Source organism: Vulpes lagopus, chromosome 9, assembly GCF_018345385.1.
Source record: "Vulpes lagopus strain Blue_001 chromosome 9, ASM1834538v1, whole genome shotgun sequence".
NCBI lineage: Eukaryota > Metazoa > Chordata > Mammalia > Carnivora > Canidae > Vulpes > Vulpes lagopus.
Genome location: NC_054832.1, coordinates 1,033,510 through 1,058,244, shown reverse-complemented (window position 1 = coordinate 1,058,244; position 24,735 = coordinate 1,033,510). Strand labels below are relative to the sequence as shown.

At 67.5% G+C, this 24,735-nt stretch overlaps 3 protein-coding genes across 11 annotated transcripts in view; 1 reads left to right on the top strand and 2 right to left on the bottom strand.

Moving 5' to 3' along the window:
- Positions 1-5,645, bottom strand: part of ZC3H3 (zinc finger CCCH-type containing 3) — an 86,356-nt gene extending 80,711 nt beyond the window's left edge. Inside the window, exons 1-3 of the mRNA XM_041769286.1 lie at positions 5,552-5,645; positions 3,251-4,568; positions 2,077-2,273 (exon numbers count right to left, since the gene is read on the bottom strand). Coding sequence (XP_041625220.1) covers positions 2,077-2,273; positions 3,251-4,568; positions 5,552-5,639 — 1,603 coding nt within the window. The 5' untranslated portion in view covers positions 5,640-5,645. The remainder of the gene's footprint in view (positions 1-2,076; positions 2,274-3,250; positions 4,569-5,551) is intronic.
- Positions 5,646-10,384: 4,739 nt separating this feature from the next.
- Positions 10,385-16,301, top strand: GSDMD (gasdermin D). 9 transcript variants are annotated; one of them, XM_041769673.1, is made up of 13 exons: positions 10,385-10,629; positions 11,128-11,244; positions 11,479-11,532; positions 12,704-13,014; positions 13,119-13,261; positions 13,632-13,800; positions 13,922-14,018; positions 14,321-14,374; positions 15,006-15,047; positions 15,175-15,350; positions 15,433-15,574; positions 15,669-15,742; positions 15,889-16,301. In XM_041769673.1, the coding sequence occupies exons 4-13, from the start codon at positions 12,709-12,711 to the stop codon at positions 16,129-16,131; spliced, it is 1,446 nt and encodes a 481-aa protein (XP_041625607.1). In that variant the 5' UTR covers positions 10,385-10,629; positions 11,128-11,244; positions 11,479-11,532; positions 12,704-12,708; the 3' UTR covers positions 16,132-16,301. The 9 variants fall into 9 exon arrangements, with proteins under 9 accessions (XP_041625607.1, XP_041625604.1, XP_041625606.1 ...); XM_041769670.1 differs by having other exon boundaries at positions 11,118-11,244; XM_041769672.1 differs by lacking the exon at positions 11,479-11,532 and having other exon boundaries at positions 11,134-11,244.
- Positions 16,302-18,136: 1,835 nt separating this feature from the next.
- MROH6 (maestro heat like repeat family member 6) lies at positions 18,137-23,898 on the bottom strand. The gene is made up of 14 exons (XM_041768461.1): positions 23,593-23,898; positions 23,330-23,482; positions 23,019-23,173; positions 22,404-22,521; positions 22,060-22,244; positions 21,843-21,980; positions 21,640-21,754; positions 21,419-21,562; positions 20,673-20,846; positions 20,206-20,373; positions 19,838-19,957; positions 19,494-19,596; positions 19,331-19,396; positions 18,137-19,187 (listed from the first exon to the last, which is right to left on the bottom strand). The coding sequence occupies exons 1-14, from the start codon at positions 23,836-23,838 to the stop codon at positions 18,952-18,954; spliced, it is 2,121 nt and encodes a 706-aa protein (XP_041624395.1). The 5' UTR covers positions 23,839-23,898; the 3' UTR covers positions 18,137-18,951.
- Between the last annotated feature and the right edge of the window lie 837 nt (positions 23,899-24,735).

Genomic DNA, 24,735 nt, shown 5'->3' with positions numbered 1-24,735 from the left:
GGGGATGGCTGTGGTCTGGCTCAGGCCTGTCTGCCTCCAAACCAGGTTCCTCGGTGGCAGAGACAGCCCAGGCCTGGCCAGGCCCCCATCAAGGCCAGCTCTGCTCAACTCTGGGGAGAGCGGCAAATGTACCCCAAGAGCATGGGCTGAAGAGGTCAAAGCGTGCCCACCAGGATGCCCCACAAGCCCCTCAGTGCCCGTCCCAGCATTAGGACAGGGAGCCCTGGCAGACACGGAGGGTGACAGGAAGCCCAGGCCCTGGCTGCTCTTACCCTGCCCCACTCAACACCTAGCTCGGCACTTGCTCCTCAAGCACTTGCTTCCAGGCCCAACGAGGAGGGCAGACTCCCAGCAGATGCCCACTGGCACTCCTGGAATCCAGCCCTCCAGGGCGCCCTGGCGCCAGGACAGGCTGCCTCTGACCGGAACACCCCTTCCCCAAGCCACCTCATGCCACCATCCGCACACCACGTCCCCGTGCTTCGAGTCTTACTGAAGTACTGCCATCCGGGGGCACCGGCCTGGCCACCCGACTCCATTTGCCCCAATCCACTCTCCCCGCAGCAAGTCAATACAGAAGCGTCCCAGTGCCTCGTGGGCTAGGGCGTAGGAGGGCAGAAGGACACTCCCGGCTCCTGCCTGATGTGCACCTGGAGCAGGATGCAGAGAGGCCTGGGGACACATGCACCTGCCACAGCCAGGCGTGAGCCCCATCATGCCCACAAGCGGCCGTCCCCGTGTGACGGCTCATCTGTGGGGACAGACCTCCCTCATTCAGCAGGACCGCTCTGCCAGCTGTGACAACACTGTGACCGAGGAGCAGAGGCAGAGTCAGGAATCCCTGCAAAGGCCCGGATGGATGCCCCCGGACATCACTTTCTGACGTGTCTCCAGGCTGCCCCAACCTCCTGGGGGCTCGGCCACCCCCTGCCAGCCTCCCAAAGCGAGGGACGTTCGCGGCACGCCTGGCACAGCCTGGCCATTGGTCCACCCAAGCCAAAGCCCAACCCTCAATCCGGCCCCTCGCTGCGGCCACCAGGGATGAGGTCCACACTCCCCGTGGCAGCCAAAGGTCAGGTGGGTAGCCAGCACCCCCCGCCCCGCTTCCCCACCCCTTCTCACGGCCCCAGTCGGCCCTGTGCCTGAGCCCCTAAGCTCCACTCTCCCGTGGCCAGCTCTCACGCAGGCGCTCGGCTCTGCCCAGGCACCGCCTCCTCTCACAGCCGTGTCCAAAGCCCTGCTGGCCCCTCTATGGACCCCCCAAATGCCTGCTGCAAAAGAGCCACCAGGGCGCAAGTTCCAAGTCCGACGGCACAGGGCCCGAACCCCATCACCTCCAGACCCCACACGCATCAGCCTGCGGAGCCGCCGCCACGCAGGGATGCCACAGGACCAGGTCTGCCCAGAGGAACCCCAGGCTTGCCAGGACACCGCGTCACAGGTGATCACCTCGCCCTTCCCCACTCCCCACGGCCAGAGACCCCCACCCAGATGGCCAGCACCTGCCAGCTCCTCAGTGTGCGGCCAGCAGCTCACAGCGGGGGGCTGTCCTTCTTAAGGGAACCATGACCCCAAGGCTCTTCCTCCCCTGCACCCTTCACCAAATCCCAGTCACCCTCACAGCAACTCAGGAAGTGGGCAAAGCCAACCCCTCCCAGGCCAGCGCAGGGTTCCTGAGAAAGAGGCAGCGACCAACGGAGAGGCCCCACCGGCCTGTCGGCCCAGGACAGGTGGCAGAGGCCTAGGGCACAGGAGCCCTGCGCAGTATAAACCACAGCTCCCCTCCCCACAGGGTGCATGGCTGCCAACCTCTTGTCCGCTTTCTGGCTCCTTCCACCAAGAGGGACAGGACCAGGTGTACAGGAGAGACACGCTACAAAGGCCACCACACACCTGGCCACAGCAGAGCAGGGTACAACGGTCCAGCCTTTGCCCCGCTCTCCAGCCCAAGCCAGCCACTGCCCAGCAGGCTGACTGCGATCGGGCTGGGGCACCGACAGAGCAAGGTAGCTGGTGAGGTCAGGGCTCACAGACCTGGCTGAGCAAGCTTTCCAGAACCCCAACGCCTGGTCATACCTTCTTTGGTGGGGAGGTGGGCCCGGCCTGGAGGCAGGCAGCACAGCCGGTGCCTGGTGACCTGCATCAGGCCCTTGCTGGGGGTCTTCTTGAGAACGGGGCTGCTCTTTCCCCGGAGGACCTGCCTCCGCCGCAGGCTGAACTGGGTCTTAGCAGTGGCAGCAGGTGGGGGGCTGCTCTTCTTCTCCCCAGGAAGGCTGCAGAGACAAAAAGTAGGCAGCTTCCAATGGGCTCCCCCAGTGTGGGAGCTGTCCCCACTCACCCTTGCCCACCCAGGCCCCAGCAGCACGGGATCCACCCCAGGAGGCAACCAGCCCCAGTGGTCCCAGCCTTCCCACGTAACCGGCAGCAGCTGACAGCTGTCGCCCTCCTCCTCCCCTTCAGAGCCGGGAGTGAGGGCCACGGGGAGCAGCCCCAACCTTGATACCCTCAGGGGGCATCTGCACCAGGTCTCCTGTGGCTCCCCAGGGCAAATGAACTCCCCGTGGGGCTGGGGGAGGCCCTGAGGAGCCACAGCAGAGGAGAAGCGGCCCCCAGCCTCCCCAGGCAGCTGCCAAAGACCAAAGTCAGGCAGCGGGAAAGACCTGGGCGGGAGACACACCTCACGGTGTTAACGGCTACCGTGACTGAGGCCCTGACCCCAGACCAAGCGCTGAGCCACGATGCCACTTTTCGGCCTCCTCACAGTCCTTGACGGTGGAGGAGCAAGGAGGTGACACGTGCTCAGCGAGACAGTGACTCACCTGGTCACTTGGCCGCCAAGAGGGCAGACTTCCCCCTGGTGCCCCCCGGTTTCTCACCCCGTGTCTGGCCTGGGTATAAAGCGATCATCCACAAACCCTGCGCACCCAGAACCAAAGCTGCTCCGGCGGCCTCTGGTCTGTCACCAGCAGGAGAGGGCGGGCTTGTTGGCGCCCTGCCCCCATCCTCACTGGCCGAGCCCCCGTCACTCAGCTCTAAGGGAGAGCACCCAGCCTCCTTCGCACTGGGTATGTGAACGCCACCACACACACCCAGGCTGGCCCAGTAAGCAGGTGGTGCTCCTTTCCCTCCTCCCCCACTCCTGCAGGTGGGCCCTCCCACAGCTCTGCACACCAAGCAGGCAGCTCGCGAGGCCCAGGCCTGTCCCCTGCCTGCCCGGACAGAACCCTAGGGTGGCGGCAGGGGCACCTACCTAGCACCACCCCGCCTCCGGACGATCTTGGTGCGGCTCTTCACTTTGTAAGCTGACAGTGGGGTCTCACTGAAGAGGGGCTTCAAACTGCTGGATCCTACTGCTGGTCTGTCCCCCGGGGGGGACCGAGATGGGACTGGAGAGAGCTGGGAGGCATGGTCCTTGCTGCCAGCTTCCGACTGCCAACGGAAGGAGGAGCACGAGGAGACCGAGGGGCTGGAGGCCTTCCACTTGTACTTGCTGGGGGAGGCCCCGGGCGTGGAGGACACAGCCGCCCTCCTGGGCTTAGCATCCGGGTCAGCTCGGAGCTGTGGCTTCTCCACCTGTTCCTCTGTGCCAAAGGGGGCCTTGCACACGTTCTCTGAGGCTGCTCTGGGGCTGAGGGCCCTCCGAGTGGCCCGGGGGCTCTTCGCTGAAGCAGCCACCCACTTGTAGTTGTTTTTTCGGAACTTGGTGGTTCGACAGGACGCAAGCAGAGAGGACTCTCGGGCCTGCCTGGGTCCAGAAGCTGGTCTAGCAGGGCCTGCCACCAAGCCAGAGGAAGCCGGCTGATCTGGATGGCCAGCGTTCACTCTCCCGTCTCCAAAGAGCTGTGCGACACAGCTGGCCACAGAGTGTGAGGCCACCTTCCGTCCCACAGCCATGCCACTGCGCTGGGGCACACCGGAGGACACGAGGCGAGCCTTGACGGCAACAGCACTCTCACTGACAGTCCGCCGGGGCTCGGAGGGGCTGTCGCTCATGCTGCTCACAGACTTTACCACCCGGGGCTTGCCGGGCTCCTTCTGGCAGACCAGAAGGGGGTCCTCTGCACTGCAGCTCCCCTTGACTCTTCCTGGCTTTGAGGGTTGCCGCTGCCCACCAGGGGGCTCGCCTGCCCCCTCCTGAGGCCTGTGGTCGTTCCAGGGGGGGTTCTCATATTCTTCCAAGGAGGCCCGGGGGACCCCTGCAGTGCTAGCCGAGCCCGGTTTCGATGGCGGTTTGATCTTGATAACCATGTTCTGATCTGGACTAAGCTGCACCTGCCTCTCCAGGACATACTGCTGGGGGTCAGGACCCTGGCTGCCCTCGGCCCTGAGGGGCGGCTGCACAGCACAGTCACCGGGTGGGTCTGAAGATCCCGGGGGCCGATTCACAAGCGAGTACTTCTTGCGCCACGCGGGCCCGTGGTTCAGGGGGAAGCCCCTCCGGCTTGGACGAGGGTAGCAGGCACTGAAGGACCTGCTGCTGTTGTAAGCAGGTGGTTGCCACCGGGAAGCAGCTGCGGTGCCCGGAGCAGAGGCATTGCCATGGAGGTTTTTGTAGTCATCGATCAGACCTGAGAAGGCGGAATCACAGGCTCGATTAGGCAGGGGGTGAAAGTAAAATCACAACAGTCCTCTGGCAGCGCACAGCTGACCGGACACCACACAGACCCCCTCACTCCTGGGCCTGTGGGTCCCCAGCAAGGATAGGCAGCCCCTCGTGCCTGAGAACCGAGGACAGTTCAGCCCAAACTCCCTCCTCTGTTTTCCGTGAGCCTTTTCCCACGCGTTCTACTCCAGTCCTATTTCTGGTTTTTCATCCTGAAGATGCACCCATATCACCCCTAATTTTTGGAATATGAAATGGGTTCAACCGTCCTCTAAGGTGGGGTGTCACTCAATATATCCTAGGAAGCTCCTGGTGCAGGGGGGTGCAGGCTGGCAGTGGGCCCCCCGACAACCCCCCATCACAAGTCCCGTCCCCTCACCCCCCATCACAGGTCCTGTCCCCGCCCTGACACCCCCCGTCACAGGTCCTGTCCCCCCCCACCCCCCGCCACAGGTCCTGCCCCCCCATCAGGTCCTCCCCGGCGCAGGCCCGGTGGCGCCCGCGCACGCAGGCCAGGAGCCCACGAAGCCCGGGCAGCTGGACCCCGCCCGGCCCCTCCCACGGCCGCCTTCCAAGGCCGGAGTCTTGAGGACGATCCCCGCAGACGGGGATCGGGAAGCGCGTTGGGAAGCGGAAGCCGGGGCCGGGCCGGGCCACGCAGGGCAGGAGCCGAGGCACAGGTCCCGGCCCGGCCGAGGGGCGCCGGGCGAGGGGCTGGCGGACGCCCCCCGCGGTTACTAGGCGACCGCCCGCCGCCGCCGGGACCCGCACTAACCGTCCGCCGAAACCCGGGCGCCGACCGACCCCGGCCGCCCCCCCGGGCCCCCCCGCCCGCCCGACCCGCCGCCGGCAGCGCAGGCGGGGAGCGACGCCCTCCGGGGGCGGGCAGGGCTCGCCGCGCAGCAAGGGCACAGGGAAGGACGCGGGGCCCGGGCCGGCCCGACCCACCCTGCAGCAGGCGGATCTGTCGCCGCAATTGCTCCTTTTCCTCCATCTCCGGAGTCCGCGACGCCCGGCCAGGCCCCCGCCACGTCATCGCCGCGCGACTGTTTTTCCCCCCGCGGGCGGGGCGGGGCGGGGCGGAGTCGGGCCGGGCCGGGGCGGGCCGGGGCGGGAGCGGGGCGGGAGCGGGGCGGGGCCCGCGGGAGCGCGGAGACTGCGCACTGCCAGCCAGGCCGGGGCGTTGGCGGGGCCTCGGGGGACGCGCCGTTGTCCTGGCGACGCCCGCGGAAAGGCGGGGCCGCGCCTGCGCAGAGCGAGGGGCGGGTGACGTCAGTAGGGAGCGCCGGCGAGCGGCGCTAGCTCCCGGGGCGGGGCCGCGAGGGGGCGGGGCCGCGGAGGGGCGGGGCCGCGGAGGGGCGGGGCCGCGGAGGGGCGGGGCCGCGGAGGGCCTGGGGTCCCCGCGCCCCCCGCTGCCGTCCGGTGGGGCTGTGCGGGCTCCGCGGGGCCGGCCGGTGGGGCTGCTAACGCTGCTCCGTGGGTCGGGGCGGGAGGAGCAGCCGCCGACAGCGGGAGAGCCTCGGTGTGTCGGCGGAAACGGGCGAACGCAGGCTCGCAGCCTGGTCGCGGGGCCGCGAGCCGGGAGGGAGGGGGCGTGGTGGGCGGCGGAGCAGCCCCGCGGCGCCCCGAGGTCGCGTCGGGAAGCGGCGCCGCCGCGTGGCCCGACCTCGCACGACCCGCGAGCCGCGGAGGGCGAGCCCGGGAGGGCGGCGGAGAAGGCACGGTGGGGCCGGACGCTCAGCAGCCGAACCTAGAGGCCGCGCGGGGGCCGGCGGCGGGGCCGGGGCGGCGGCGGGGGCCGAGGACGGGGGAAGCCGGCCGGGGCGGGGCCGCCTGCGGGAGGAAGAGCGACCGCAGGAGCAGGAAAAGCGTGGCCCACGGCGCTGGCCCCGCAGCACCACGCAGTACGGTTATTTTTTTAAGATTTTACCTATTTATGAATGACAGAGAGAGGCGGAGACCCGGGCAGAGGGAGGAGCAGGCTCCCTGCACGGAGCCCGACGCGGGACTCGATCCGGGACCCCGGGGTCACGCGCTGGGCCGAGGCGGGTGCTCCCCCGCTGAGCCCCCGCTGAGCCCCCGCTGAGCCCCCGCTGAGCCCCCCCTCGCTCCGCAGACAGCCACAGCGGTGGACACTCGCAGCCTCTCGGGGGGCTTGTGCCAGGCTGAGAAGCGGCGGGTGGAACCGCAGCCGGGCGTCCCTCCCAGCCCAGAGGCCTTTGAGGAGTGGGATCTATCTGGAACCATCTTTGCTTCCTGCGCCCTTTCTGGTCCCTCTGCAGGCACCACCCGGCCTGTCCATGCTCTGTCCCACCCCCTGCCCTCCTCCCCCACAGGCAGCCTAGGCGCCCTAGGAGGGAGGCTGCCCGGACCGGCCCAGGGTGCCCTGCGCACTTGCCAAAACCCTGAGGGCAGGGGAGGGAGTGGACACAGGGCTCCTGAGAAGCACTCCCTTGGGTCCTTTGGCTCGTCCTGCGTTGCTTCCCTTGAGATTCCTACAACCATCACCCCGTGAAGGCGGCGGTGGCCCTGGCCCGGTGGAGGACAGAACCGCGCAGCTCTGCCAGGGCCAGCGCTCTCGCCGTCAGCCACCTGCCAAACACGTGACAGGACTGGTAGCCAGCGGCTGCAAAGCCGTGAACCCACCGATGCCCGGGGGCAGGGGCGGCCCACTTCCGCTGTGTCCAGCCTAGATGGCGTAATTCAGGACGACTCCCACGTTTATGCTTGACTCAGTGGGTGTCGGTCACGCCACTGAGGTGGGGGTATTTCCTGAGATTCGCGAGTCTGGCCCTAAGCCTGTTCTCTTCTGTTAAGGGACGAGTGGTCCAGTCCTGCGGTGGCGGAGAGGAGAGCCCAGCCACCCCCAGAGGGCACAGCCTTGGGGATTGTCCCGGGGTGAGAAACTAGCGAGGACGTCCTGCTGCCCCAGCTAACTCACCAAAACTGAGCCTAACAGTTACGCTCAAAACTCGTTGACGCTCCTCAAACTGGCAAAAATGGAAACACTGGGGTCAGTGTTGGCACGGGCTGTGGGGGGCACAGAAACGCACACTGCTCCGGACATCGGCAAAGCCTTAACGAAAGGCGACTTGAAATGTGCGCCAAGGCCCTGAGGGTTTTTCGAGTAATTTCGTTTTTAGGAACTCTCCTCAAAATGCAACAGGACAGGGCAGCCCCGGTGGCCCAGCGGTTTAGCGCTGCCGTCAGTCCAGGGCATGACCCCGGGGTCCCGGGATCGAGTCCCGCATCGGGCTCCCTGCATAGAGCCTGCTTCCCCCTCTGCCTGGGTCTTTGCCTCTCTCTCGTTCTGTGTGTGTCTCTATGAATAAAATCTTTTCTAAAAATGCAACAGGACATTTTTTTTTATTTGAGAGAGAGAAAGAGCAAGCAGGGGGAGTGGGAGAAGGAGAAGCAGACTCTGTGCTGAGCAGGGAGCCCGACGTGGGGCTCGATCCCAGGACCCGAGATCCTGACCTGAGCCCAAGGCAGAGGCTTCACTGACAGCCCCCAGGCCCCGAGACGTGGCGCGTTCTCTATGATCACACACCGAGCACACTGTAGCCCTTCCCAGCAGGCCAGGCGCCGCTCTGGTGTCAGGACATCAGCACAGCCAGTTCTTCAGGGGTCACTTCTGGAGGCAGGTGTCCGTCCTGGGCCCTCCTGAGCCCCGTGTCCCGGCCAGCTGCCGTCTCCTGCAGTGCTTGCTTCCTGCTGACCACCCCCCTCCCGCAGCCTTTCTCGCCGCCCCCCCCAGCCCTGACCTGAGCCGCACCCTCCCAGAGGGCTGCAGGGGGCGGGCAGGGGCGGCCCGCGGTCTCCACCGCCCTGGAGTGAGGCCTGCTGCTCCCCACCTTCCCCACGCCCAGCTGCCACTCTCCTGCGCTGCTGCTTCGGCCACAGCACAAAGCTGCCAGCACAAAGCTGCCATACCAGACGCGTTCTCAGGGAACGTCAAGGTGTCACATCCGTCCTGCTACCCGCCTCCTTCCACCCTCCCCGGCACTCCCACCCCTCCTGCCAACTCCTTCCCTCTGGAGCTGCGCGCAGGTGGGAGCCAGGCTTGCCAGGCCTTGGGGGCGGGGGGGGGGGGGGGGGGGGAACAGGCACTTGGCAGGCTGGGACCGCGACCCCATGGACGCCCCCTCACCTTTCATCCCAGAGGGAAGGGAGCAGGTGTCCCTACGGGAGACGGCTGCCCCCAAGGACCTGGGGATCCCTGTGTCACCCCAGCATCACCTCCCACACCTAACCCTCGCTAAAACGCATGACCCTCAGACTCTTAGCCAGGTCCAGTATGGAAGAAAGGTATTGGGGTCTACTGTGCCCTAAACCACGGCGTTTCCACAATATGCTTGGGGACAGGGATCCCTGGGTGGCGCAGCGGTTTGGCGCCTGCCTTTGGCCCAGGGTGCAATCCTGGAGACCCGGGATCGAATCCCACGTCGGGCTCCCGGTGCATGGAGCCTGCTTCTCCCTCTGCCCATGTCTCTGCCTCTCTCTCTCTCTCTCTCTCTCTCTCTCTCTCTCTCTGTGACTATCATAAATAAATAAAAATTAAAAAAATTAAAAAAAATATGCTCGGGGACAACCCACATATCTGGACCTAAGCAAACCTCAAGCGGGGCCTGCCAGTAACTACTCCCCTCCTGCCCCAGCGATGCCTGGATTCGGGCAGTGAGTGCTCCTCCCAGCTGGGGCAGTGAAGTAAGGCCCAGAAAACCAGGAGTGTGAGCAAGGGGGCTGCTTCCTCCTGCAGAGGTCCCGCCGGGGCGGGATAGGGTCCTGCGGCCCCCACTGTGGCAGGCAGAAAGCCCAGCAAACCAGACAGATCACTGCAGGGCCCAGTGCAGGGGCCTTCCTGCTGCCCTTGCCCCCAGACCCCTGGGTGCCCCTGAGCCACCCCTGAGCCCAGCCCGCCCTGCTCTGCAGCTGACCCCACTGCCCTGAGATCCGCACAACGTTGACTGAGCGACTGCTGGCCAGGTCATTGCAGTTGTGCCCCAAGGCCCATAGCTACTGACCCCCCGGGTGGCCGTGGGGATGGAGCGGGAGGGATGCCAGGGTGAGGGGGGACTTAATTCTCAGAAGACTTCTGGGACTTCATCTGCACTCAGCACTCTCTTGGCCCTGGGCTGCCGCCACAGGGAAGTCTCTAATCCTGACCGATTTTTGGAGCGAGGGACCCCAGTGGCCCAGGGGGCTGGACAGAGACGTGGGCACAGGGCAGAAGCAGTGATGGGGGCTGGTGGGGAGGCTGCGGAAGGCGTGGGCGCGGACTTCCAGGTACGCCCCTGTAACGGTCGCCACCGGCTGCAGCCGGCCCTGGGCTGCTTGTGCTGGGGGTGCTGGGGCCTGCCCTGTGTGCCCCCAACGCCCGGGCCAGGGTGCACCTGGGGCGGTCCCCTCCACCCAGTGCTCTGGGTTACCCCCAGGCCCCGCACACAGCCCGAGGTGCCCGTGGCCTCCCCGTCTGGGGTCACAACCTGCCATCCCCAGGGCCTTGGCCAGGGCAGCCTCACCTGTGACCATGTGACATAGGGTGGGCTTGAGGAGGACATAGTGTCGCCCTGAAGTTCCTGGCCCTCAAAGTGTCCAGCTGGCCACCCTTCCCCTCTTGAATGGGAGCCAGGGAGGGGACAGGACACAGAGGCAGCCCCTCCCATCTCTCGTCCCCACAGGCCGTGCCAGGGCTGACCTCTGTCCTCGCCGGAAGCCAGGAGCCTGGGAGATAGACACGCAGTGGGCTGGGCTTGGCCAGTGCCTCGTATTTTGGTTATTGGCAGAAACTGAAACCGAAAGAGGAATCGCGGCAGCCCTGCCCCGGCCCCCGCCCTCCCCCCATCAGGGCCGTGGCACACGCGTGCACGGCAGCCTGCCCACGGACGCCCCGCCGGCTCCTCCGCCTCGGACCCAGGGCCCCGGGGGCGGCCGCGCCGGAGCAGGGGAAGCAGCAGACTGTGCTGGAGGAGACAGGCCCCAGGCGGGACGGCGTCCCAGCATCAGCAGCCGCGGCCCCCACACAGGTATGCACACGACACATGCGTACAGGCACGCACGTGTGCAAGCGCAAATAGCGCACACGCGGGCCCCGCTCAGGCTCTTGGAGCCTCCTGCTCCCCGCGGCAGTGGCCTCCAGGGTGTCAGGGCTGGGAGCGCGGGAGGGGGAGTCCGCGGGGCTCCCTCTGGCTGTCCTGCCCTGGCCGTGACTGTCGCTGCCCAGCACGAGCGGGACGACGGCCTGGATGTTGAAAACCTGACTCCAGGGCGGCCCGGGCGGCCCAGGGGGCTCAGGGGTTTAGCGCCCCCATCAGCCGGGGGCATGATCCTGGGGTCCCGGATCGAGTCCCACGTCGGGCTCCCCACGAGGAGGCTGCTTCTCCCTCTGCCTGGGTCTCTGCCTCTCTCTCTCTCTCTCTCTCTTTCTCTCTCTCTCTCTCTCTCACACACACACACACACACACACACATAAATAAATAAAATCTTAAAGAAAAAAAAAAACTCCTGACTGCAGGTTTTCTCAGCAACAGCTGTATGGACGAGCGGTCCACGCGGCATACGACTCACTTCAGCGCGTCTGGAGTCGTGACAGCAGCGCCACGGCCGACCTCAGAGCCTTTCGTCTCCTCCAAAGAAACGGGGTACCTACGGGCTGTCCCCCAGCCCCGCGCCCAGCCGCTTCCCGGGCTCACGACCTGTGGCTGCTTCTCCGTTTAGGTTTTGCCAACGATGCTGAGCGAGCGCCCCTGTGGCGTCGGGTCCGGCCCCGCGGCCCCCTGCGCCCTGCTGTGCACCCCCCCCCCGGCCCCCCCCCCCCCCCGCCCGGGCCGCGCTCGCTGACCCTCTGAATGACCCTCTGGACATTTTCTCTGCAGAAACGTCGACAGACCAAGCGTAGGAAGGAAACCTCAGAAGCGCTGCGGCTGGAGGCGAGGCCGCGGGGCTGGGCGGGTGGGGGGGGCCCCCCAGTTGCGGGCTGGGGTGTTTCCGGGAGTGGCTGCTGGCGTCACGAGGCCAAAGTTTCACTTTTGGGTCCGGGCGCGGCTACGCTTGCTCGGAGGCTCCCCAGCAGAGCAGCACCGCCCTGGTCTAGGGGCGGATTTGCTTCCTGTCGCGGGCCTAGAGCCGGGGGTCTGGAGCCGGGGGTGACAGTCACGGTGAGCTGCTCCCCGTGCCCAGTGCGTTCCCTCTACCTGGTGGGGGTGGGGTGGGGCGGTGGCTCCCGCTGAGCAGCGGCGATGCCTGCTCTTTGGGGCACCACCTGCTCACGGCCCCTCCCCCGGCTCCCTGTAGACCCAGACCCGTTGGGGAAGTCTGAGTCCTCTCGGAAGCCCATCTGGGTTTGGGCTTGACTCTGGGGGGGGCCTCCCAGGCACCCCGGCCTCCTCCACACACGGACCAGCACTGACCCACCGCAGTGGCTGGGGCCGTCCGGCTCCCCGGCCTGGGGTCCAGGCCTCCCGTGTCCCGGGGTCAGGCCTGCTTTGGCCTCTGGTCCCTGAGGCCTCAGCCTTGGACGGGCGGCTCATGGAACTCTGGGCACAGAGAAAGCCCCGAGGACGTCCTGGGAAGCGGGGGACGCTGTGGCTGCGCCAGGCTGCGGGCCCCTGTGCCCAGTGTCCAGAAGCTCGGTGCTTCCCATTTCTTCCCCTGCCCTCGGGATGCTTCAGCCGGGGACCGGGCTACTGTAGAGCACTGTCCTGGCGTCACTCTCCTGCTTTGCCCTTCCCTCCCTCTGTGGCTGCTTTTAGTGAGTGGCTCTAAGCCACGTTGGGTGGACAAAGTGACAAAGGTCTCTGTGGGTGGCTGACGGCCGCCCCCCGCCCCCCGCCCCCCCAAGCACTGAGAGCCCCAGTGCTCTCCTGGGCACGCCGCCCCCCCCCCCGGGCCCTCTGGCTACGGTACAGATGGTGTGAATGGCCTGAGCCCTGCCGAGGGCTGCGAATGCCATCCCGCCTAGAGGTGCCCACCAGCCCCGCGGGGAGACAGTCGAGTGCCTGGCAGGGTAGACGCTGCCCGTCAGGGCATCCAGGACCAAAGGTGTCCCGCCCCCTCTTCCAGCCCCGAGGGCAGAACAGCTGAGCCCCCTGTCCTCCTCAGGAGCAATGGGATCTGCCTTTGAGGGAGTGATCAAGAGCGTGATCCGGGAGCTGGACCACAGAGGCAAGCTCATCCCCGTGGACAGTCTGCGGAGCTCCACCAGCTTCCAGCCCTACTGCTTGCTGGCCAGGAAGCTCTCAAGACTGTGGTTCTGGAAACCCCGCTACAAGTGCATCAACCTGTCCATCAGGGACATTCTGGAGCCTAATGACCCAGAACCAGGTACCCAGCCTGGTGGGAAGGGCGTCAGCTGGCCGGCCTGCTGCCCGCGCTGGGCCTCGGGCTTCCTGCCTTCCAGGCCGTCTGCCCAGGTGGGATGGGTGGCAGGTGGGAGGACAGGGGCCTCAGCTCTGGTCTGGCTCTAGCTGTGAAATGTGACGGCCCCTTCCATGTGTGCGACTTCGTGGACGGGCAGCTGCAGGGCTCTGTGGAGCTGGCACCCCCAGGACAGGTGCAGCTGGCAGGGGAGGCGACAGTGGCTGACAACCTCAGCACCTCGATGAACGTGTGTACGCTGCGAGTGGTCCCCAACACCTGGGATACCATGCGCCAAGAGAGGTGAGCCCCGGGGGGGACCTGCCAACCCCAGGCAGCCACCGGGTCACAGCCTGGGGCGTCAGGAGTCCCAGGGCGTCTGTGCCGGGCCCCCCATCTCTGCTCTGGCTGCATCTGGAGGTTCTGCGGATGTCCACTTGGCACACCTGGGTCTTGTGCCCCCTCTCCCCACAGGCTACCCCTCCCACAAATACCGTTGGGAGCCCCCAGGGAGGGAAGGATGGGAACCCTGTCTCTGGGCACCCACAGAGCTCCTGGCCACCCTGGGGCTGGCACAAAGGCTGAGGTCCCAGGAGGGAAGCTGGTCCCATGACCCGGGGGTGGGGAGGGCCCGACACACCCCTGCAGCTTCCAGACCAACCACTTGCTACAGGCGCCTGCGGCAGCCCCAGCACAAAATCCTAGAGCAGCTGCGGAACTGTGGCAACGACATATTCGTGGTGACAGAGGTGCTGCAGACACAGAAGGAGGTGACGGTCACCTGGATCTATAAGCAGGAGGGCTCCGGCCAGTTTTCCCTGCCTGGAGCCCTGTCCCTCCAGGTGTGTGGTATGGGCTGGGGAGGCAGGAGGAGGTGCCCCCAGGCAGACCCCCAGCCCCAGCACCCAGCCTACCCAGCCCCACAACCCAGAGCCCCGTCCTGAGCCCACATCCACCCCGCAGGGCCAGGGCCATCTGAGGCGGAAGAAGACAGTCACCATCCCCTCAGGCAGCATCCTCGCGTTCGAGGTGGCCCAGCTGGTTATCGGCCCTGACTGGGGTGAGCTGGGGCTGGGGTGACTTCTGGGGCCCAGGCTCCAGGACAGATAGGCAGGGAAGCAGGGGATGACCTGCCAGTTGGCTGGGGTGCTGCAAGCACCTGGTTGGACTGCTTCCCAGGCCGAGGGGGCCGAGGGGGCCGGGGGGGCCGAGGGGGCCCAGGAGCCCAGGAGCCCAGGAGCCCATGCTCTGGGAAGTGGGAGGTTGGGACACGCGGGGCCAACGGTGCAGGGTGGCCCCAGTGGGTGAGGGGAGGCTTGGGTCACCGGCCAACCTGTCCCCCATCTCTGCTCTGGCTGCCAGATGTCCTCTTCTTCCCGAACAAGAAGCAGAGGACCTTCAAGCAGTCCAAGAAAGGTGAGACCTGTGGGCGCCCCCAGACGGGGCCTCTGCACAGCTCAGCTCAGCAGAGAGGCTCCTGAGGACCAGGCGTGGGAGTAGACACATACACACGCACACACATGCATAGACACATGCGCACATGCATGCACACATATATACATGCAGACATGCACACATGCACAGACACATGCATACACGTGCACAGACACGCACACACACGGACACACATACACGTGCACAGACACCCACACATGGACACATGCACACATGCATGGACACATGCACATGCATGTATGGACATGCACACGTGTGCACACACACATGTACAGACACACACAGGCACACATGCACACACGTGCATGGACAGGCATACACATGCATGGACACATGCACACACACGGACACATCCACACACACATGTACAGACACACATGTGCAGGCATGCACGGACACACATATACAGACATGTGCACGCACATGCATGGACACACACGTGCACACACAGCCTGGGCGGGGCAGCTACAAGGCAGCGCTGACACCCGCCTGGCACAGCCTCACACCCGCCCGGGCTGCCAGTGTTGGGGTAGCGGCGATGGGTTGTGAGGGCCCAGGGGCTTGCACACCATCCGAACTCTGTCCCTTCCAGATCGCAAGCCCATGAGCAGCGCAAGCTCCAAAATACAGTCGGGTCAGTACCTTCTTGACAACCCTGGAACCCTTGGGGACCTCCTTTCTGCCCCTGGGAGTCTGCCCTTCCCGACCAGGGCTCTCCTGGGGCCTGTGGGCAGCTGGGCAGTTCCAGCCTTCTGCCGCAGACGGGTTTGGCGAGGACTCGGTGGCAGTCACAGAAGACTTCCAGGGCCTGCTGGCAGAGGTGGGGACCCAGGCCGAGCGCCTGCGGGGCTTGTCCAGGGGCCTGTGTGACCAGCTGCTGGCAGGCCTGGTGCGGGTGCTGCAGGAGGAGTCAGCCCTGCAAACCCTGGAGGAGGCGGTGAGTGGGCCTGCTGGAGTGGGTGCGGGGGGGGGGGGTGCGCCCGGCCCATCGGGCTCACGGCCCCTCCCTGTGTCCGCAGCTGGAACAGGGCCTGTTCTGTGGGTGGGTGGCACCCCTGGAAGGTCCGGTGGGCGCCGTCCTCGAGTGCCTGGTGCATACCTCCAGAGCGCTAGAAGAGCAACTTGCCAGACCCGTTCTCTACCTGGTGGACTTGCTGACTGGTGAGCCGCTGCTGGGGCGGGGCAGGTCGGGGCAGAGATGCGGGCTTCTCCAGCTGGCCTTTCTGCACCCTTCTTACCTCAAGTCTCCTCCCAGGGCTGAATGAAACCCAGCTCAAGCTGCTCACAAAAGTCCTGGAGACAAGAGAGCTGTCCCGGCCCTTCAAGCTGGTAAGAGAGCACAGATGGCAGGGAGAAGGGGCCGCTGTGCTGAGGGGCCCCAGGTGTTCTAGGATGGAGTGCTGCGGGCGGGTGCTGGATGCTGGGGCAGCGGGGGAAGAGCTGCTCACGGACAAGCCCCCACCCTGTCCTACCAGGTGCAGAGCATTTTGGAGCAGAGCACCCCCTGGCAGGAGCGCAGGGCTGTGTCCCTGCCACAGGGGCTCCTGGACGGCAGCTGGGACGCAGAGGCACCTGCCTGGCTCTTGCTGGAGGAGTGCGGCCTCGAGCTGCAGGTGGACGACCCCCAGGTGTGCTGGGAGCCAGGGGCCCGGGACCACACCTGTACACTCTACGCCTGTCTGGCACTGCTGTTATGCCTGAGCGAGGACCCCTGTTAGGGCTGACCGGCTCTGCCCGCCGGCGTGCTGGGCAGCTCTCCAGACGGCGTGGGGCTCATGCCCACCTGGCTGCCCGCACCGGGAAGGCGAGAGCCCCACCCAGCCGTGCGGCCAGTGCATCCTGGGGCGGGGAGCTGGGGAAAGTCAGTAAATGTGATATACAAAGGAAAGATGGGTCACCGAGTTTTTGAGGGGCCCTCGATCCGGGTAGGGAGCAGGGACCATCTCTTGTTTGGCTTCCCGTGCCCACTCGAGGTGGGGAGAGACATGGGGCCCAAGCAGGGGGGTTTCCTCCGTGGTCTCCACCCTGGATCCTGTGACACTGCGGGGCTCCCTGTCTTCCTGGGGCTCATGGGGCTCTGGACACGCAGTGAAATCCCTCCTTGCCCCAGAGGCAGATCCCTGGGCATTCAGCCTCCCATGGTGGGAGCGCCCCGGGGGTAGGGACAGGTGGTGTCCTTCCCCATCTCCAGGAACGTGCTCAGCCGGGAGACAGGTCCCTCTCCCGGTGGGAGGCGCAGTCATGTGGGAGGGTGGAGGAAGCTGCGCTGTCCTACTGTCACAGCCCGCTGCTGACACAGCTTCGGGGACTCCCCACCCCGGACCAGGGCTCGTGAGTCCAGCCATTGCCAGGACAAGAGCTCGGGAGGACATGTGGCATCCAAACCCAACAGCGGAATGAGTATCATCAGAACAAAGGTGGACCGCCCCGGAAACGTCCCAGATCCCAGATCCCGGTGCCAGGAACCCTCTAGGTGCGCCTCCCACACACGGAGGGAGGCAGGCAGTGCCAGGCCTGTTGGGCTTCTCCAGGACCCACGCTTCTCTTTTGGGAGCCCTGGTCCGGGGCGCTGCCAAGGAAACCACGGTGCGTGAGCGGGACCGGACTAGGCCAGGTCTCGGGAAGTGTTCCAGAGGCAGGAGCACCTGCGGCCCCTCTGCGGGCAGGCCCGGTAGAGCCAGTCAGCCTAGACCCCTCCCCGGGCTGGAAACGCTCACCTGGCACACGGCTGAGCAGCGCCACGGGGTGGGACAGCCACACTCCCAGGGCCCAGCCACCGCCTGGGCCTTTGGGCCACATGGACATCACATGGACCCCACACCGGGAGGGCGGCTGGTCCAGTGGTCCTGGGTGGGGGCCAAGGAACGGGGATGGGCACAGGGCTGCCAGCAGGCTGATGCGTCGTGCAAGAGACAGCCTGCGCCCCTGCTAAGGGGTGGGAAGGGCAGCACGGCCCGCACGAGCTCCCATGGGGGCTGGGGCCTCCTCTGGAGAAGGCCTCCGTGCCACCGGCTCCCCTTGATGAGAAGCGGGCCCCTGAGGCCTGGCTCCCGGGCTGCAGCTGTGGGGAGGCCAGGCTGGCTTCCGGCCTCAGGGGCCGCCACCAAGGGCAGCCTGAGGCTCCTGCTGGGCCTGGCTTAGGGCCCCGATGGAGTCAGAGCCCTGAGGATGCTCCCCCCACACCGGCTGCCTCCAGGGAAACTGAGGAGGGAGACCCAGCCCTGCGCAGCACCCGTCTTGGGAGCCCGAGGGCACCCAGGCCAGCACGGCCTCCCGGGACGCTCCCACCAACCTTTGCTTCCGCTCCCGCCCTCCCTCCCCTGGAGTCTGAGGACCTCCTGGCCTGTCCTGCGTCCTCCCTACGTTTCTTAGGGCTTAATCTTGTTTGGCATCTGCTCTGGAGGCTGTGAATTAACACCCAAGCCCTGCCTGGCTCCCCGCAGACCCGCGCCCTCAGCCTGACCCTGCCTGGCCCCAGAGACACCTCACCTCCCTCCTGCCTGAGCTCCTGAGCTTTCTCTTCCTTATCTCGGGCTGAGCCCCGCCTGACCCTGGCCACAGACCTGGACTCTGAACCAGCCTGACTCTCACCCCGCCACCGGGCGGATCCTTGTTCCCGGCTACACTGCCTCACGTGTGATCCTCAGCCACACGCTGGACCAGGCCGAGGTCATCAGAATCCATCCTGGGCACAGACCCCGTCCCAGACACACGCCACAGCCCTTTCATCCACCTGTGTTTATTTTAAACACTTCCCACAGGACCCCAAGGGGTCTCCAGACTGGGAAGACTGCTCCCAGCCCCCCAAGAGGCTGTGAGCCAAGGCCTCTCTGAGGCGGGAGAGAGAATAGCTCAAGGTAGGCGTTCTGGAGGAGCCGGCTTCCAGACGGCCTTCCTCCCTGCGTGTCCAGTGCTGTCCTCGTCCAAGCCCACGCAGGGCGCTGGAGAGCCGGTGTGAGGGCCCGGCCTGGTGGGGTGCTGACGGAGGTACCTCACACCTGAAGCCACAGGTGTCGTCCCAAGCCTCCAGCGGGGACGTCAGGGGAAACCAGGAGAAGGCTCAGGTGGTGTGACACGATGAGCAGGAATGGGGTGGGGCATGGAGACAGGCCAGTGAGGACTGGGACACGGGACGGGGGACGGGGGTCGAGGGGCTGCTGGGGAGGAGAGCCCAGACGGGCCGGGGAGGCTTTGCGCAGGCCCAGAAAGCAGGCAGCCTATGGTGGCACCGGCTCCCAGGGTCCGGCCAGTTTCACGATGTCCCCACCAGACCCCAGCTCGCGAGGCCGGGTGCCGTCCAGGGTGCAAGAGGCACAGGAGGCTGAGGACAAGCTGGTGCTGGGACAGGAGGCACCGCTGTCCTAGGCCCCGAGGCTGCCGGGTGGAGCGCTCCTGGACGGGGAGGGTGTGTGTGCACCCAGGCCCAGGCCCAGGCTGCCCACCCGCACCCGTGGGCCTCCTCTGCAGACCCGCCCTGTCCGGGACTGGCCAGAGCCTGACTTGGCCCCAGGCACCCTCCGGGCTGGCTCCGTTTGGGCTCAGCCAGGTCCCACGCAGCCCCAGCGACCTATGAAGCTGCGGGGCTGGAACGGGCTGTCGGCGAAGGCCGGCGGGGGCCGGCGGGTGCAGGGCTGGGGCCAGAGGCCTGCCCGGAGGAGGAGTCGCAGGCTGGGGGGCCGGGCCTGTGCGTGGGTCAGCAGCGCCACCTGTTGGGCGGACACGTGGGCGGCGGCCACCACGGCGGGCTCCGGGTCACTCTGCAGCTGCCCCAGGTCTGCAGGCACAGGGCGGCTCGGGCTCTCAGGGCCACGGCGTACCCCAGGCCCTGGCCCTCCAGCCATCCATTCCCACCCACCCCGGCCTTGCGCCTACGGCCTCTCCAGGACCCCACACCCCGGCGAGCAAGCTGGGCCCTACCCTGCGACAGGGAGTCCAGCAGGTCCTGGCTGACGCAGCCCGGGCACGTGTGGTGGACGAGGAAGCCTGGACCGAGGCACACCTGTGAGCACTGGCCCCAGACCCCAACAGGGAGGGGCCCGTCCAGCTCCCAGAGCCCTGAGTGACAGTGGGACCACCTCACCTAGGAGCACGGCCGCTGCCCAGCGCAAGGGGTCCTGTGGGCTCCGCAGGTAGCCCTGGGTCTGGCTCAGGAAGCTGGGTACGTGGCTCGGGTACTGCTGCACCTGGGAGCGATGGGCTCATGGCAGCCCGTGAATCCCACACAGGGAAGAGGTGGCCGAGGCAAGCCCCCAAGCTGGGGTCCCCTGGGGAGCCCCCAGGGCAAGGCAGCAGGCCCTGAGGTCTTAGGCCTGCCCCCACCTTGGCTGGGGGAGTGAGGAGACTCAGTCTGGGGGACCTGGTGTCCACTGCAGCCCATGGGTGGCCGACCATACCCCGTCCCAGGCACTGTCCTCCCCTACTGACCAGGCAGTGGCAGATGCGGCTTAGGGCCTCAGGGCTGTCGTAGTGCGCCACGGTGACCATGTCCTCCAGCAGGCCCCAACGCAAGGCCTGGTCACAGCGGGCCAGGGTCCATTCTGAACTCTAGGACCGAGGACGGGGTCAGGGTTAGGTCCAGAAAGTGACAAGAAGGATGGGGGGGCGGGGGGGCTGGGGGGCCAGGACGAGGGCCGGAGCAGCCCAGGGTAAGCCGCCCAGGAAAGGCCAGGCACCCGGGAGCCCCCGACGTGGGGTCCCTGGAGGAGTCCCTGACCTCAGACTTCACAGATGCGCGGGGGGGATGGGGAGGGCCGGATGGGGACAGCAGTGGGACGGTCTTGGGGGCGGCTGACCTCAGCAGCGTCCCGGCTGGGATCTTGCAGGCGCAACAGCAGAGGGACGAGGCTCCGGAGCACCAGCTTCCGCAGGGGGCCGCGGAGCCCCACCCGGAGCCCGCCCCGGCCCCGCCGCACCAGCGTCCCCAGAAGCCCGACGGCCGAGGCGCGCACCGAGTCCCGGGCCTGCGTGGGAGGACGCGCTCGGGGCAGACCCAGGACCCGGAGAGCCCGGGGAGGGCGGCGTCCGGGTGGGGATGGGGAGGGGGAGGGACGGGGGGCGGGAGGGGGGAGGGACGGGGGCGGGAGGGGGGAGAGGGCACCGCGGCAAGGTGGGGGCTGGGGGGCGGGGCCCTGCGGGGAGGGGAGGGGAGGGGCCCTGCGGGGGAGGGGCAGGGCGGGCGGGAGGGGAGAGGGCAAGGTGGGGCGGGGGCGGGGCCCGGAGGGGCGGGGGCGGGGCCCGGAGGGGCGGGGGCGGGGCTTACGTCGTCCAGCAGCGGCGGGAGGCGGGGCCCCAGCTCGGCGCTCAGCAGCCGCACGGGAGCCCGGGGCCGCAGCAGGAGCCTCCGCAGGGCGCCCAGCGCGGCGTCCACGAGCCTCGCGTCGCCCTCGCCCAGCGCGCCCAGCAGTGCGGGCAGCACCCTGCTCACGTGCCGCACCTGCGGGGCAGGGGCTCTCGTGGGCTGCCGTTCGCCCCCGCCCCGGTGCCCCCTCCCCCACCTTGCCGGTGCGCCCCCTCCCCCGGCCCCCACCTTGCCGCGGTGCCCTCCCCTCTCCCTCCCTCTCCCCCTCCCCCCGCCCCCACCTTGCCGGTGCGCCCCCCCTCTCCCTCCCTCTCCCCCTCCCCCTCCCCCTCCCCCTCCCTCTCCCCCTCCCCCCGCCCCCACCTTGCCGGTGCGCCCCCCTTCTCCCTCGCTCTCCCCCTCCCCCCGCCCCCACCTTGTCGGGGTGCCCTCCCCTCTCCCTCCCTCTCCCCCTCCCCCCGCCCCCACCTTGTCGGGGTGCCCTCCCCTCTCCCTCCCTCTCCCCCTCCCCCCGCCCCCACCTTGCCGGTGCGCCCCCCCTCTCCCTCCCTCTCCCCCTCCCCCTCCCTCTCCCCCTCCCCCCGCCCCCACCTTGCCGGTGCGCCCCCCTTCTCCCTCGCTCTCCCCCTCCCCCCGCCCCCACCTTGTCGGGGTGCCCTCCCCTCTCCCTCCCTACCCCCCCCCCCCTCCCCTCCCCCGGCCCCCACCTTGCCGCGGTTCAGCGCCAGGTGGCCCAGGCCCAGCAGGCCCAGCCAGCGCACAGTGGGCTCGCGGTCGCCCTGCCAGGCGCAGAGCCGCTCCAGGATGCTCTCCTCCCTCAGGAGGCCTGCTGTGGGCCGGCTCTGCAACAGCTGAGGGGGCGGCGGGTCAGCACTCGGGCCCGCCCCTCACCCCTCACCGCCGCACCGCCGCGGGGAAGCAGGCTCACCCCCGTGAAGAAGGCCATGGCCGTGAGGCGCTGCGTGTCGTCGGGGCTGCGCAGCTGGGGCAGCACGTTCCCAAAAAGGCCCCGCAGGTGGTGGTCAGCGTGGGCCACCATGGCACTGGGGTGGGGCGGAAACGGGCGTTCTCTGTCCTGCTGCTGCTGCCGGGCTCCCCCTAACCGCCACCCCCGCCCCCTGCCCCCAGCACCTGGCCAGCAGCAGGACGCCTTCTAGGTGGGTGTGGGCTCCCACCAGCCTCCTCCAGCCCCCGGCCTGCTCCATGCACGTGACCACCATGCGGCCTCCATCCCCGGTGAGCAGAGCCTTCAAGGCTTCCACAGCACAGCTGCGGGGCGGGCGGCAGGGGGTCAGGGTGCGGAGGGCGCTGGCCCAGCCCCTGCTTCTCCCTGGCGCGTGCCCCTCACCTGGCGTGGCTGTGCGGGGGCCCTCGGTGCCATGGGGCCTGCACCTTAGGGGTGTCTGGGGAGCGCACACACCGCGCCAGCCGGTGTAGCTGCGTGACCAGCACGAGCAGGAGGTGTGGGTAGAAGCCCCGAGTGGCACCCACGCAGCCAGACACAGCCAGCATCTCCCCGAGGGCCCGAGTGGCCTGCAGAACAAGGAGCCAGGCTCAGGCCCTGGTGCCGGGCTCAGGCCCTGGTGCCTCGCACACCGAGAGCTCGCGGACAAAGCCGCGGACACCTGAGGACCAGACTGAGGAGGAGCTGCCGCCCCCGCTCCTGCCCCTGGGCCCTGGGGAGGCTCCTACCGCCAGCGCCTCGAGCTCAGGCCCAGCTTCGTTCCTCAACGCCCACAGCAGCTGGACCAGCACCTGCCCATTTACGCGCTGGTTCCGGCTCAGGCTGCGCCACAGCTCGGCGGCTGCCCTGGGGGAACGGAGCACCTGAGACGGGGAGTCCCCCTCACCCCGCAAGCCCCGGAGAACCAGAATGAACCAGAATGAATGGCGTCTGTGTAGACTACCCCAAACCCCGCGTGGAGCCAGCAGCAGGGAAACGAAGCTGGATTGCACGTGGTCACTGCAGAGGATGAAACCAAAGAAAACGTCTTCCGGGCAGGTTAACCGAGGAGCCAGGGGCCTTGGGGCCAAGAAGCCAGCTGGCTTGCTCATCCCACCCTGGAGCCCTGGGCTGGGCTCCCAGCATGACCTGGGGGGCGATGGCAGGGCCCCGAGCTGGGCCCCCCAGGTGCGAGGGCAGGGCAATAGGTGGTGGAGGGAATTCAGAGGCTCTGCCCCCCTCTGTCCCCCCCACCCCACCGGGGCTAAACTCCACCGCCAATCAGGAAGGCTCAGGAAGGGGAAGGAAGCTGCATGGGGAAGGAGGCTCCGGGATGTGGCTGCGGCCTGGGTGCGGCAGGTTACCGGTGGGGGGGCAGCGAGCTTGGCAGCAGCGCACACACCACTTCCCGCGCGTGCTCCAGGGCCAGCGCGCTCAGCACCCGCAGGGCCGCCTGCCGGGGCCTCCCTTGGGCCAAGCTGGGCACCTGTGCCAGCAGCCCTCGCACCAGGGCATACACCTGTACAGGGGAGCGGGCATCAGGGCTCCGCCGCTCTCTGCGCCCCCAGAGGGCAGGTGCAGCCCACAGCCTGTGTGCTGGTCGGGCCACTTGCTTGTCCCCCCCACCTTGGAACTCAGCAGCAGGAGTGTCGGGGGCCCCGGGGGGGTGGCTTACGTTGTCCTCCAGATGCTCCCCCCGGGCCTCCAGAGCGGAGGACAGCATGAGCGCTGTTGCCTGGGTCCCTGCAACGCCAGCCTCTTCCAGGCAGGCAGCCGTGTACAAGGCCAGGTCAGCGAGCGCCCCCTCTTCCCAGGAACTCTGGGGTTCCTAGGACAGGGTGGGCGGGAAGTACAGTCTTGCCTCACCTGATTCTGTTCCCCAGTGCCCCCCAACCTCCTTCCTGGGGTCCCCTCGGCCTCCCTTCCCTCCACACTCACCTGGTGGGGTCCCTCAGGGGCGGGACCTTGCCCGCTGGGCGAGGGGCAGGGCTCCCTACCAGCTGGGGGGATGGCACTTGCACTCCAAGGCTCCACCTCAGGTTCAAGCGCACGTTCAGGCTGAGGGCCAGCAGAAGAGCGACCCGAGGTCTGTCCCTGGTTGGCTTGGATGCCTTCAGCCAGAGCCGACAGGGTTAGAGCCCCCACAGGGCCCCCTCGGGCCCTGCCCCACAGTCCCCAGGCCATGGCCACCGCACACCCCAAGCTGCGCAGCTGAGCCCGGCCTGCAGCACCTGTGCTGGTTCTCCCGGGAAGTCGTGCCCGGGCCTGACCTAGAAGCTGGCCCTGGGCAGGTAGGACCGGTGACAGGCGTGGTGGCGCATGCGTGAGAGCGTTGTGTGTGGGGGTTGGGGCATTTCACAGACACCCCCGGGTGTAGGCATCAGTGGCTTGTGAAGGGCCCTCCCGCCCTCGCAGTGAGTAGCCAGCCTGGAGCTCGAGTGTGTGGGCTCTGGCTGTGCCCGCCAGGGCCCTGTGGAAGGGATGGGATCCCTGGGATGGTGGACCTGCACCCCGACATCCATCCCCCTGGGTGGGGAGACCCCAGGCAGGTGTGGACAGCCCTCAGCCGGCCCCAGCAGGGTCCGGAAGTCCGGGCCCGCCCTGAGCTAAGGCCTTGCCTGGTTCAGCCCTAGAGGAGCCGGCGGGGCCTGGAGCTGGGCTGTCCCCACCGCATTCTGACCTAGCCAGGTGTCCTGGAGCTGAGGGGGGTCGAGAGAGCTGTCCCCGCCTCTGAGCTCAGGCAGGGCAGGGGTGGAGCAGGGGGGAGAGGAGTGTGCCTGTGGCCACTCGGGCGCCCTTGCTGGGACTGCTGTTGTTGGGGTGGGCCTTCTGCATCCTGGTCAGTGGTCAGGACCCCTGGGCCTCGTGCAGAGGACGTGGTGACCTGTGGGTCCCTAGGGCCTGGTGAATCCTGTACCCCTCCGAGCCTCATGCCCCCCAGGGCTGGCCTGATCAGGCCTCTGTCCCAGATCCTGGCACGCTCCCCCGGTGACAAAGGGCACTGCCCAACCTAACCCAGCCTTAGGACCCAGAAGAGCCAGTCTGGTCAGATACCTGAAGAGGCGGAAGTGTTGTAGGAAG

Coding starts and splice junctions, on each gene's coding strand:
- GSDMD (XM_041769675.1), top strand. CDS start 12,709: ATGGGATCTGCCTTTGAGGGAGTGATCAAGAGCGTGATCCGGGAGCTG. Junction 13,262..13,631: donor GATACCATGCGCCAAGAGAG/GTGAGCCCCGGG, acceptor CACTTGCTACAG/GCGCCTGCGGCAGCCCCAGC. Junction 15,743..15,888: donor TGTCCCGGCCCTTCAAGCTG/GTAAGAGAGCAC, acceptor CTGTCCTACCAG/GTGCAGAGCATTTTGGAGCA.
- MROH6 (XM_041768461.1), bottom strand. CDS start 23,838: ATGGCCTGGGGACTGTGGGGCAGGGCCCGAGGGGGCCCTGTGGGGGCT. Junction 23,483..23,592: donor CCCCTGAGGGACCCCACCAG/GTGAGTGTGGAG, acceptor ACCCTGTCCTAG/GAACCCCAGAGTTCCTGGGA. Junction 22,522..23,018: donor AGCTCGCTGCCCCCCCACCG/GTAACCTGCCGC, acceptor CCGTTCCCCCAG/GGCAGCCGCCGAGCTGTGGC.